Source organism: Balaenoptera borealis (genome assembly GCF_965194805.1).
Source record: "Balaenoptera borealis genome assembly, chromosome: 15".
Lineage (NCBI taxonomy): Eukaryota > Metazoa > Chordata > Mammalia > Artiodactyla > Balaenopteridae > Balaenoptera > Balaenoptera borealis.
Window position 1 is genome coordinate 59,668,890 of NC_138871.1, and position 12,991 is coordinate 59,681,880.

Below are 12,991 nucleotides of genomic sequence, written 5' to 3' on the forward strand. Positions count from 1 at the left end.
TAAGTCCACACAAAGAAAGGCTGACCTCTTTTTCCCTCAAAAGCTCATTAAGTATGTCAGGCACTTCTTGTGGCCCTTTCCTCCCCTCCCCACTCTCCCATCTGAGTCTACTTTTCTTCATTTCCTATCGTTAACATTTCTAAATCTTAGGACTCATAAGGTAGTTCAGAGAAGAAAGTAAGAATGAAATGTGGGACCCTAGTTGTCCAAATTTTTAAATTAGATGTCATGTTGATTTCTAGTTATACAGGGCTCATTTAAGAAATTCATACCACAGCCACAGATGTCAAAACACACCACAAATGCCAAATTCATATCACAGATGCTAAAACAAAGGTAATAATGTTTACCTAACATGGGTGTCAAAATCATCTGTTGAAATTATTCTTAGAATCACAGAATTTTAAAGCTGTTCATTTCACCCATTCATCTCACAGATGATGAAACTGAGATCCAGAAGAGTTATGTAGGTAGCCCAAGGTAGATGAGTAGCAATATTGAAAGTACTTGAGGCCCTTTTGGCCATCTCCCAAACAACAAATTATGATCCTATAACGTACTGAACGTCTGTCATTTCCTCCAAACTCCTCATGTCAATAATGTCAGCGCATTAACTTCCCAGGAAGCTAAATTTACATTGCTATTAGTACAACAATGACAGATTTTAGAACTAGAAAATCCCCTAAAGAACAGTGAGCCTTCCTACTATGAACTAGAAAACTGAAGGCCAAGGAGGCCTGGACACTTGTTGAAGGAAGCCCTGCGATTTAGCAGTAGAGCCAGCAATGGGGCCCAGGTCTTCTGATGACAACCTAGAACTCTTTAGTATCCTACAAAAAGGATTAGCTAAACACCATCAGTATTACAAATCTGAGATCGTTTTAATCCAAACTTTCATTTATGACTAGAAAACTGTAATTCTTTTAATTAGCACACAAGTTCTGTCTTAGGGAAGTGCTAGGCTGGACAACCGTTTGTCAGAAAGATGTAGAAGAAGGGAGTCTTGAGCAATGGGGGGGAGGTTGGATTGAATGCCTGCTAAAGTCCCTTCAGCCTCCAGGATTATTCGATTCTGAACTTCCCTGGAGCTCAGCACCTCAGCTAGCCAGGCCAGGTGGGGAGGCGGGGAATGTGCAAGTGTCCTGTGGGACACCCACTCCCCGCCGGCCGTCGGACTGAATGAACTCTACCCTGCTGTTTCAGGCATTATTCTATATCCAGTTTACACGCAATCAAATACTCTCGGCACAGGAAGAGTGTAAGGAAATGCAGCTCTGTCATTTCCAAAGACAGACTACACTGCTTAGCTTTCAAAATTGCCTTGCCTAAACGAGCATTCCATAACCGAACCTCCAAATTCAGCTTTTACAGTTTGTTCATGTACTATGCTACTATCAAAATTAATTATGCAGCATCTTCATGAGGAGAAATCAGGTTTGGATGTGAGTTAGGAGAGGAAAGAATACAGCGTCCTTCCCAAAGGAAGGTTACTGTATCTACTTCCCCCCAAAAGTGCTGGAGTCCTTCCACACACAGACAGATTTCAGATGGCAGTCCCCAGCTGAGCTAGCCACGGGAAGGAAGAAGTTGACATGTTTGAGAAATGAGGACTACGCCAACGAACAAGACTCTGAGGCCAACATGTTATTAACTCCCTCCTTTCCAAGTAATTCCATTCCAAACTGGAATTCAACACAAATCTGCTTCTTTGCTCTCCTGGATGGCTACTAAATCTTTAAATGTACTGATTTTAGACGTCTTCTTTTTTTGCAATAATGAGTCCAAGGGAAGAAGGTGGGTTGTTTTATTTTTTCCATCTCAGAGAAAAAGAATTTGTAATAAGGGTCAAGCTCTGAAAGTTAGAAGGAAGCTTCAGCAGTAGGACTGTCACATTGAATATTTTTACATGAATGACATTAGCAAAAAAAAATTCAAACGATCCGATTACACGCATGGGAGCCAAGTGTCACCTAGACTTCAGAAGAGCAAATTGATGCTCTACAACTCAGTGTCAAATAACAAAACAACAACAAAAACAGCCTTACAAGGTATCACAAATTTAAGAGAGAGTGATTCTGTAGAGACTCCATGTGCAAATACGGAAAGCTCTACTTTCAAAGGCTTGGACCGGTTTTCCACTCTCCTCGCCCTGGCGTGACTAGCCTAAGGATGGTATACCCAGTCATCAGGAAGGTTGGAAAAAAGTAGATGTCCTATCTGCATTCAGCTGCCTCCACCAATGCATTAATGTTATCTGAGGTCTAACCCAAAGGAACCCTGCACTTCGGGGGTTTAGAGGAAGGTTCCTCCGGCCTCCTGAGCTCCGCATTAGCCTGCGAGGCTGGCATACCACATCAGTCCCGTCTGCTACCAACATCAGCACAATACAAGAAAAAGCCCTTTTCCTCCTCTTCTGAGGTTTGCACCACTTTTCCTCCAAAGGTATTTCTGAAAGGAAAGTACAACTTAAGGGAAGGAGCCCAACTGGGAAAGGTCGGGTCTTTTTGATGTTTACCTTCCCGGGGAGCAGCGTCCAGAAAACCGACCCACGCGTTCCAAGTCAGACAGGTGTACAAAGACAGCGAAGGACGAGAGGCGAGGAGAAGAGGGGGGAAAGGAGGCCAAGGAAGCCAAGGAGATAGTGGCGGGGGTCTGAAGCCCAGACTTGAGGGAAGAGGGGAAAAGGAAAAGGAGGATGGAGAGGAAAGAAGAGAGTCGGGGAAAGAAAGAGGAGCGAGAGAGAACAAGGGAGGGACGAGGAAAGAAAGAGAGAGGGGAGGGGTAAAGAAAGGAGGCGGCGGGGGAGACGAAAGAATGTGCCGGGGACGCGGCGGGGAGGCGGCCGCGGGGACCGGCGCGCCCCTGGGGAGCCGCGGGCTGCGCCCCACGCGCGGGCGCCCGGGGCGCAGGGCGCGCCCGCCGCTCACCTTTCAGGATGAGGGTGTCGATGTCCCGGTCGATGCCCAGGAAGTAGCACTTCCTCCAGAGGCCCGAATAGGTGGCGAAGAGCGGCCGGCCGCACTCGGCGTCCAGCCCGCCGAGCCCCAGCAGCGAGCGCCAGGACTCGGGGTCGGCGCGCCCGGGGCCGCCCGGGAGCAGCCGGCGCCCGAGGGGGGGCGAGTCCCGCAGCGGCAGGTGAGACAGCGGCATCAGGCGGTTCTTCTGGTCCGGGGGGTCGGCGCCCGCGCGGCTGCGCTCGCAGCTCTCCTTGTGGCGCCGGGGGTCGGTCTCGTACCAGTGGTCGGTGAAGATGGCCGTGACCAGCAGCCCCAGGGAGCAGAGGCTGAGGCCGAGGCTGAGCGCCGTGACGAGCGCCCGCGGCTCCATGGCTGCCCGCCCCGCCGCGGCCGCCGGTGGGCTCGCGCGCCGCCGCCAGACACAATGCACTTGGCCTCCGCTCGCTCCGCGCTCCCCCACCTGCCCCCCACCTCCCGCCCGCCCTCGGCTCCCGGCCCGGCGCGCTCCCTCCTCGGCTCCCTTCCGACCGCGCGCCCGCCCCCTCCCCGGTCCGCCGCTCCGCGCCTCCCCGAGCCTCGAGCGCTTCCTCGCCCCCCGCCTCTCCCGCAGCCCCCTCGCCTCCCTCCCGGCGCCGCCGCCCCCGCGCACCCCTGCGCCCGCTCGGCACCTCGCGACCGACCCGTCCTCCCTGCTCTCCCGCGATCCCCCTTCCCTTGCGGATGCCTCCTCGCCGCCCTCACTGCTCCCTCGTCCCTTCCTCTCTCCTCTTCACCCTGTCCCTACTTTCCCCCTACTTTTCTTCAACTCTTCCTCCCTCTCTTTTTCGTCCCTCTGTTTGCCCCCTCCTTGTCGCTTTCTATCGCTGCCCTGGACGCGATGTTTCTCTCCAGCTGCCCCCGAGCACACTGCCTGCCGTCCTCTCCCCTCCAACGACCTGAAAAGACATCCACCAACATCAGATCTAGTCTTGTCACTTGTCCAAGTTGATGTTGATCAGTGTCGCGTTTTCTACCCAGAAGCAAATCCCATCCGGGTCGGGCTGCGTGGTGATATTTAACTCTTAGGAATCTCCATCTGGAGACGAAGACCCCTTCTCCCTCCTCCTGAAGGATGCAGCCTCGGAGACCCCTTGGCAGCTCTGTCTCCCTGCCATCCTCCCTTTCTCTCTCACTTGCCCACGGCAGCCTCTCAGCGCTCTCTCCGCTCCAGCCCCTCTTCTGAAAGAAAGGCACCGAGTGTCACTGGAGCCATGGGTCTCTATGGCCAGAGATTTTCTCCCACTCCAGCCTGCTCGGAGATGGACTTCTTTTTCGTTGACCACCTCCATCTCCCGCCGGAGTGACGGCCTCCTGGCATTTCTAGAAGCGCACAGGATCAATAAGCCCTTGCAATGGCACCTGCTCTGTGAGGTGATGACTGCCTTTGAATAAAGAAAGCCCTTAGTAATAAATCAAAGGAATGCTTTTTTTTTTTTTTTTCTCCTATGCAAGTTTCTTGCAGGGACTGTGAAGGTCAGCAGCGAAGCAATACTACACACCGAAGTCAACATCTCAGCTTGCTTCTGTTTTCCAGGGCACTGGGCAGTCACAGATGTTAATTCGGAGAACGGCAGGCAGATTCACATTTTCTAAAATGAGGAAACGTTAGGACTCAGGGTCCTGAGTTAATTGATTGTGTTGTGCAGCCTCACGACAGAGGAGCGATACCCTCATGCCACTTAATGCCCTCGGGGCCACACCACAGACAGAAAACCAGGCTGCATGAGCCCAGGGATGCCAATTCTTGTGTTCTTATGCTGTGAAATATTAATGATCAAAAGATGATGAGGCATTCATTAGATGCTGAATGTCATTACTCCACAATTTAATGGGACTTACTAATTAGTGCCCCACATCAATTGGTATGAATGTGATTTATATATTTCCTCTGAAATGACATCTGTAAAGGTGATATAAGAAACTTGCTGGGGGCTTCCCTGGTGGTGCAGTGGTTGAGAATCTGCCTGCCAATGCAGGGGACACGGGTTCGAGCCCTGGTCTGGGAGGATCCCACATGCCGCGGAGCAACTGGGCCCGTGAGCCACAATTGCTGAGCCTGCGCGTCTGGAGCCTGTGCTCCGCAACAAGAGAGGCCGCGATGGTGAGAGGCCCTCGCACCGCGATGAAGAGTGGTCCCCACTTGCCGCAACTAGAGAAAGGCCTCGCACAGAAACGAAGACTCAACACAGTCATAAATAAATAAATAAATAAATAAATAAAAGAACGTGAATTTCTTAAAAAAAAAAAAAAAAAAAAAATCCTGCTCCCCCACTGCAGACCAGTTGAAATCAGATCACTGGGGTAGGGCCCAGGCATCAGGGATTTTTAAAAAAAAAAAAAAAAAAGAAACTTGCTGGGATTTATTTTCCTTGCTGTTTGTACTCAGCATCTTCAGAGGGTTTATTTCCCACGAAGACTGTGTACCTCTCCTGAGCACCTCCGTTCACAGATAGATCACTTAAGCAAATCCTTCAGTCATACTGGATGCCCCGTGCCCATTTCTGCTGACCTGACAATGTGAATTATTACTTGAATTTTATCACAGCTTCAGCAAGATCTATGGTGAGCTTCAGTCTAATTAAGGAAGACAAAGAATTATAATTGTAGTGCTCCTCTCACCTATAAGCTTTTCCTTAACAGGAGCCGCTAAGCGCATCAAAGGAGTCTTATCTGGATTTACACAAAAATGATGAGACTTAGAAGCTCTCTTTTATTTTTACTCTATACTATGTGTAAATTCCTAGATCTTTACGGATACAGAGAATATCTTTAACTGTGAGCCCACGGTTGATATCTGAAATTCGCTCAAGTTGTCATGTGTCCTTTTATTTTTTTAAAACACCTCTTGAGATAAAGATATTAGATAAAGATAAAGATATTACAAACCTCGCAAGTTCCAAGGGTGGTCAAACCTTTAGCAACTCTTCACTCCCTTTTCAAACCCTGATGTAGTCTAAGAAAAAAATATTCTGCCACATTTCAGAGTCATCGGATTATCTTCACACAATAACCATGTCCCCACTGGGGCTGACAGAAGGAAACCTCTTTTTCAGGCACTTGTGTTTAACTTAAAAGAAAATAATGTTCTGCTTCATTTTCCTAGCCAGAACCCTTGATCACACCCTTCTCAGAAAATAGCACTATCCTTGAAGTTCATTTATGTCTATGTTGAAGATCAGTCTCGGCATATAATCCAAAGGTTACTATGTGATGGATTACCCTTGACAGTATTTCATAAAAAATGTCACACGTTACAAATATGGGCCAGCAGCATGTAATGAGAGCACTGCCTCTGCTGGTGCAGCATTAACAGCATCAGCGGGGATGTGACATATGATGTGTATACAGGTTTTGCTACAGCAACTGCATATCATTCCATCCACGTTCTTAAATTTTCTCTTCTGGATATTTCCAACAATGAACTATCACCCACGAGCCCCACTCTGTTAAGGGAGTGGGAAATACAAAGATGAATCAGTGGTGCCCATCTTCTGGATGCTCCCAGTCTAGTGGTGGGAGACAGACACATAGACTTTTCTGTGCACTCTAGCACAAAGCAGAACAAAGTGTGTGGCAACGTGGACAATGAAAAGACTAACCACCTGGGGAAGTCAGGAAGGCTACTTAGAGACAGTAACTTTTGAGTTAACTCTCAAAGGATGAGTTAAACTTTACCAAGAGGACTAGATCAGAGACACTGGCATTCCACTCAATATAAGTCTGATTTATGTATCTACCCGACAGATTTGGAGGCTTCCATATTTGAGCCCACTGTAAAAGAAGAATGCTCTTCTGTGTTTTTAAGTCATAAAGTTGACATCTTGAATCCCTGACCACAAGCTAAATACTTGCAGGCGACGAGAAGCAGGAGTCTAAGCCAGAACATAGTCAATGTATGAGGGCATTTAGCCTGGCAGGTAGTCAAGATGATGGGAGATCACATATCCAACCAGAACACCGAGGCATGTCTCAGCAGGGCTGAGGGCGGTGCTGTGCCCTCAACGTTTTCAAACTTAGCTTGTTCTTCACTTGTCTTAAATTTCCCTTTGCCATCTCCAGATCTGATATCACCAATATCTCCCTTGGAGAATAACAGTGTCCTAAAACGATAGGGATAGAGCTGGAGAATTTCCACCTGGGCGTTTCACTGTGTTGTAGAACTCGGTATGTCCAAAGGTCAACTCATATTTCCCTGGGGTCCAACTGCCCCTCCTCACTTCTCTCTCTTTCTGGTGTTGACAAGTCAGTCAAGACACTCAGACTCATTATTTTAGAATTTTCTATCGCATTCACAAAGTGGTAGGGATTCTTCCTTTTAAATGTCTTTATAGCCAATCTTTCCTCTTCATTTCTACCACTTGCTATCACTATGCCTCTATCACCTCACATCTGGATTATTATTCCAGCTCCCTCCTTGGCCCCAGTGATTCCAGGACAGCTGGGTTCATGGGCAGATCATCCTGAAGTTATCCTGGACACTGATGCCAAATGCATCTTCCTCCAATGTTGTTTTTTTTGTTTTTTTTGTTTTTTATAAATTTATTTATTTATTTATTTTTGCTGTGTTGGGTCTTCGTTTCTGTGCAAGGGCTTTCTCTAGTTGCGGTGAGCAGGGGCCACTCTTCATCGCGGTGCGCGGGCCTCTCACTGTCGCGGCCTCTCTTGCTGCGGAGCACAGGCTCCAGACGCGCAGGCTCAGTAGTTGTGGCTCACAGGCCTAGTTGCTCCACAGCATGTGGGATCTTCCCAGACCAGGGCTCGAACCTGTGTCCCCTGCATTGGCAGGCAGATTCTCAACCACTGCGCCACCAGGGAAGCCCTCCAATGTTGTTTTGATGATGTCATCCTTCAGCACCCAACTCTTCTTTCTAGGTTAGAGAGAATTATCCTCTATATTACACTAGAGTCCTTCTTTGTTACTGTCAGTATTCCCGTAGCATTTAAACATCCCAACTTACGTGTTAGCCATGTTTAAATACTGAGAGAACAAAACACTTTTGCCTTCTCCAAACACACTTATCATAATATCTAGGTGCTTTATGACATTCATCGTATTTCTCTACACAGGAAGTTCTTAAATAAATATTTTCTTACAAAAAGGTACACACACAGGGAGAGAGAGAGAGAGAGAGAGATCTCCAATTATCACAGAGCTATGGCAATGATTTACTGACATACCTATGCTAAGCTGACCATGCTAACCATGACTGTTCTAAAAGGCTTTCACCCTTTTGCCCCAGTGCTGAGACCAAAAGCAATATCTTTCCTCATCTCAAACATTTACATTCCATAGAATTTAGACTATGAATTTTAACCAAAACCACACACTGGACTTCCCTGGTGGCTCAGTGGTTAAGAATCCGCCTGCCACTGCAGGGGACATAGGTTTCAGCCCTGGTCCAGGAAGATCCCACATGCCACGGAAAAACTAAGCCCGTGCGCCACAACTACTGAGCCTGCGCTCTAGAGCCCGCAAACCACAACTACTGAGCCTGCATGCCACAACTACTGAAGCCCGCATGCCTAGAGCCCGTGCTCTGCAGCAAGAGAAGCCACCGCAATGAGAAGCCCGCGCATCGCAATGAGAGAGTAGCCCCCGCTCGCTGCAACTAGAGAAAGTCTGCCCACAGCAATGAAGACCCAACGCAGCCATAATTAATTAATTAATTAATTTAAAAAACCAAAACAAAACCACATACTGGCTTTTAAAAAGAGGAGGGGTTTATTCTTGGTACTATCAGACATTTTTCCAGCATTTAATGTAAGGATAGAGTCAATTATGTTATTGATCTACAATGTCATTTCTGCAAATAATTGAGATATCTTATTTTAACATGATCATTCTAAACGGTTCCCCTATAACAATTTTATTTTAATTCAATAACATTTATTGAGCACCTCCAGGGTAAGTTATTGTGCTGGGTCCCACTGGATTATGCAAAGATGAAACAAAACCCATGGCCTGTGCCCTCAGGGAGCTTTAGGTTAGTGGAGGAGAAAGACAGAAATGCAAGAGGCTATAAAGAGGGATGCCTGGACTGAGTGCTGTCGCAGAGGTGCAGACAAAATTCAACAGGGAAACCTAGTGCAGGGAGATCAATTTCCAGTGGGAAGAATATGGTTAAGCCAAGTAGATAGATGCTATCTCAGGGAGGCCTTGGAGGAAACAAGGCATTTTCTGTATAGGTGTCAATTTAGTCCGGGGCAAAGCCAAAAGTAAATTTTAGAAGTAGCACCTACCGTGGTCCTCCTCTCTACCCGACACATGTGGTAATTCATCTTGCCATTTTGTCACTAACTGGAAGCCTGGAACCAGAAAATACCACAAAGCCCTGAAATAGATGGTGCCTGATAAGCTTCTCATTTCACTGACACACCACGGAATGTCACCATTCTTTTTCACATTCCTGGATTAAGCTGTTTCCTTTTTGGAGTCTTTAAGCACATATGGTGAAAAAAAAAAAAAAAAAAAAAACACGTTCAAAGAAACCCAAAACCATGTTAAGTCCCACTCAGAGTGTGATGTTTCAGCAGATGGCGGCTCATTAATTGCCGTACCTAACTGTATTCCCCGCCTCATCTGTGTGTCTGGATACTGGCCTTCTAAGTTGAGGGCTAGTTCAGCTCGTTCAGGCCATGTTTGACAACCAAGGCAGAGCTGGACATAACTGAGATAGGTATCTAGTTTCTCTGATTCACAGCAGCCTATGATGCTGCCCAGGTGAACAAAATCTATTGTTTCCAGGTGTGTCTCCTTTTTCTTACCCTTGAACCTCATCTCTGAGTTGTATCTACTCAGAGGCACCAGGATCTGTGGGGTAAACGTGCACTGGAGTCAGACCACCTATAAATTCCAGACCTACTACTTCTTTTTTTTTTTTTTAATTTTATTTATTTATTTATGGCTGTGTTGGGTCTTCGTTTCTGTGCGAGGGCTTTCTCTAGTTGTGGCAAGTGGGGGCCACTCTTCATCACGGTGCGCGGGCCTCTCACTATCGCGGCCTCTCTTGTTGCGGAGCACAGGCTCCAGACGCGCAGGCTCAGTAGTTGTGGCTCACGGGCCTAGTTGCTCCGCGGCATGTGGGATCTTCCCAGACCAGGGCTCGAACCCGTGTCCCCTGCATTGGTAGGCAGATTCTCAACCACTGTGCCACCAGGGAAGCCCCCAGACCTACTACTTCTTACCTGCTCATCCTTAGCCAGTTACCTAACCTCTCTGAGCCACCCAAGTTCTGAAAAACAGGGATATCAACAACTACCTCTCAGGATTCATGAGTCATCATTACCACATGCTAAATACGTTTCCTCCCACTCTTCCCTACTCTATCCACGTAAACACAGAAACATGCTTCAGAAAACCCACAGCCTAATCATATTAAGCTCACGTCATTTAAATGTCATAAATACAAATAGCTAAATAAGTTATTGATGACATGATTTTTTTCATGTGACTTATTATTCATCTTATTCTTGTAGGAGAGGCAACCGACCATTCTCGTTTGTTCAGTTAACATGTAGTGAGCCCCTGTGGGCCAGGGAGAGAGCATTCCAGGCAGAGGGAACTGCCAGTGCAAAGCCCTTGAGGCATGAAAGAGCTCTGTATCACTGAGGAACTGGAAAGACACCACTGTAGCTACAGAGTAGTGAATGAGGCAGTGAGCAGCATGAGATTCAGTTCCAAAGTTGGTCAATAGCCACTTCACACATGGCCTAGAAGGGCATCCTATGAAGTCTGGACTTTGGTCATAAGAAAACCTTTGCAGAGTTTTAAGGAGGGGGGAGGGGCACGAGTTGATTCATATATTAAACGTCACAGACGACTAAGTGAAAAATGAACTGGGGCTGGGGCTGGCAAGTATGAAAGCAGGGAAACCAGTCAGGAGGCTATTGCCATAGTTCAGACAAGGGATGTTAGTAGCTCAGACTAAAGACACAGCAGTGGAGGAAGAGAGGTGGGTCGAGGTTGAACTCATGGAATTACTGGGAGTCCAGATGAGGAAACGGAAAAATCAAGAACCAGGCCTACATTTCTGGTTTGAGTGTTTGAATGGCGGTATCATGAACTGAGGTGTGGAACATTCTTGAGAACAAAGTAAAAAATTCTGTTTGGGGCATGTTAAGTTTGAGATGCCATTTAGAAATCTCAATTGGATGTATGAATCTGAGAGTAAGGGCAGCAGTCTGGAAGGGAAGATTTCGATTGTAGAATGTCAGCAGATAGGTGTTAAATGCATGTTGATATTTAAATTCACAGGACTAGGTGAGATTGCTTAGGGGAGAGTGTGGCTAGACAAGCTAGTAGGTTCGGGTCAAGGCAGGCTCCAAGACACTGGAGCATTAAAACCTCCATGGGGGGAGGAGGAGCCACAAAGGAGACCAGGAAGGAAGGTAGGAAGGAAGCCAAGAAAATGCATGTCCCCAAAGCCAAGGCAGGGGAGTCAAACAATATGCTTTGATGACACAGCAACAAGACATATAGAGTGTGGGCTGTGGGGTCGGAGGGACTTGGGTTCAAATTCTATGTGATTCTTTTGTGGGGAGCAGGATTTGCTTAGCCTCTCCAAGCCTCTGTTTCCTCATCTATAAAATGGGGATCAGAGTAATAATAGAGCTGCTATGAGAATCAAACACACAATGAAAATAAAGCATTAGCAACACAGTGAATGTAAAGGCTGACACGTAATAAGTGCCCCGTGTATATGGCAGCTGTTGTGATTGTTGTTATTTACCATCTCCAACAATAATACTTGGTGGCCGCTCACATCTGCAGGTCATGATCCTCGTGCGATACAGAACGTTACTCTCCCAAGGGTTGTACCCCAATGAAAAGCCTGAAGGCTTACCATAAGGCTCCTGCAAACATAAATCATCTATAGTATTGGCGGAATGATGAGCGTTCAAAAGTACAAGAAACCATTATGCTCTTTCAATAGGCTATTTTGTTATGAGCCCATAAAGGGATTCAGTGGTGTTTTGTAAATAACCAAAATGAACTGCCAGAGTACGATAAGGTATCTCCAGTCTTCAAGGTCTCTAAATGGACTAGAGAGAAAGGGCTCTGTAGAAAATGACTGCCCATTTTTATGGAAACAAAACATGTTAGGGGAACCTAGGTAGAACCTGGATGTCCCCTCCCAGTGCAAGGGGCTGGGAAAGCCCAGAGAGGACAGGGGGTCATTAAGCCAGCTGCAAACAGCATCTGGATGAGAGGAGAAAAAGAGACAGCCTCCTCTAAAAAGGGGCAGGCAGAAAAAGGCAGACTCAGGAAGGACCCAAGACCCAGCCAAGATGCAGCTCCTGGAAGCCAGAAGGCAGCTCTCCACAAGTGATGAGAGATCCAAACTCTGCCCACGTGACCGAAGTCAACATTCCAGATTCACATCTGGAATGTGACCAGGGGACAAAGATTGAGTCAAATGTCCCCGAACATGTGAATTCAACCCAGGTCTGGAGGCATTTTCCCCCCACTTCAGAGAGCAACAGCACCACCCCGGACAGCTCTGTTTTTTCCTTCAGTTCTTGACTTGGATGAGCCTCTTGAAAACTTATTTGAGTCCAGGTAATCATTAGCCAGTACGTGAACAGCTATTATGAATCAGATACTCCGAAGAACACAGAACAACGTGTCGTGTTCTTTACAGCTCTCGGCACGCCAGGATTTTATCAGGCACCGTGGCGTGTAATCATCTGCTGCACAGTGCTTGGGGAACCATCGTGTTCTTTTGGAAGGAGTCACCCATCTGGCAGGACCTGGTACACACCTCCCCACAGCCACACCGGAGCCCCTGTAATGAATGGGTGCCACGTGGCACTGACGGTCACTCAAGTGGAGAAGCAGATGAAAGCGTGAGGACAAATTACCATCTCACCTCTGACTACTGGTACAGAGAGGTAGGACCTTGTCAGGGTCAGATTTATGAGGCCGATTAAAAGAGAGAGAAAATGCACCAATGGCCAAAAAGGAGTCCAAGTAGGTGGCTTTGATGTATGAGTTC

At 47.3% G+C, this 12,991-nt stretch overlaps 1 protein-coding gene across 6 annotated transcripts in view; it reads right to left on the reverse strand.

Moving 5' to 3' along the window:
* TMEM178A (transmembrane protein 178A) overlaps window positions 1-12,991 on the reverse strand; it is a 251,528-nt gene that overhangs the window by 45,634 nt on the left and 192,903 nt on the right. Inside the window, exon 1 of one of the 6 annotated variants that reach the window (XM_082358325.1) lies at window positions 2,928-3,449. The exons of 4 other annotated variants lie outside the window; for them this stretch is intronic. In XM_082358325.1, the coding sequence (XP_082214451.1) occupies window positions 2,928-3,327 (400 nt within the window). In that variant the 5' untranslated portion in view covers window positions 3,328-3,449. Of the gene's footprint in view, window positions 1-2,515; window positions 2,741-2,927; window positions 3,450-12,991 lie in introns of those variants that run through there. One more of the 6 variants, XM_082358331.1, reaches the window with a different exon arrangement.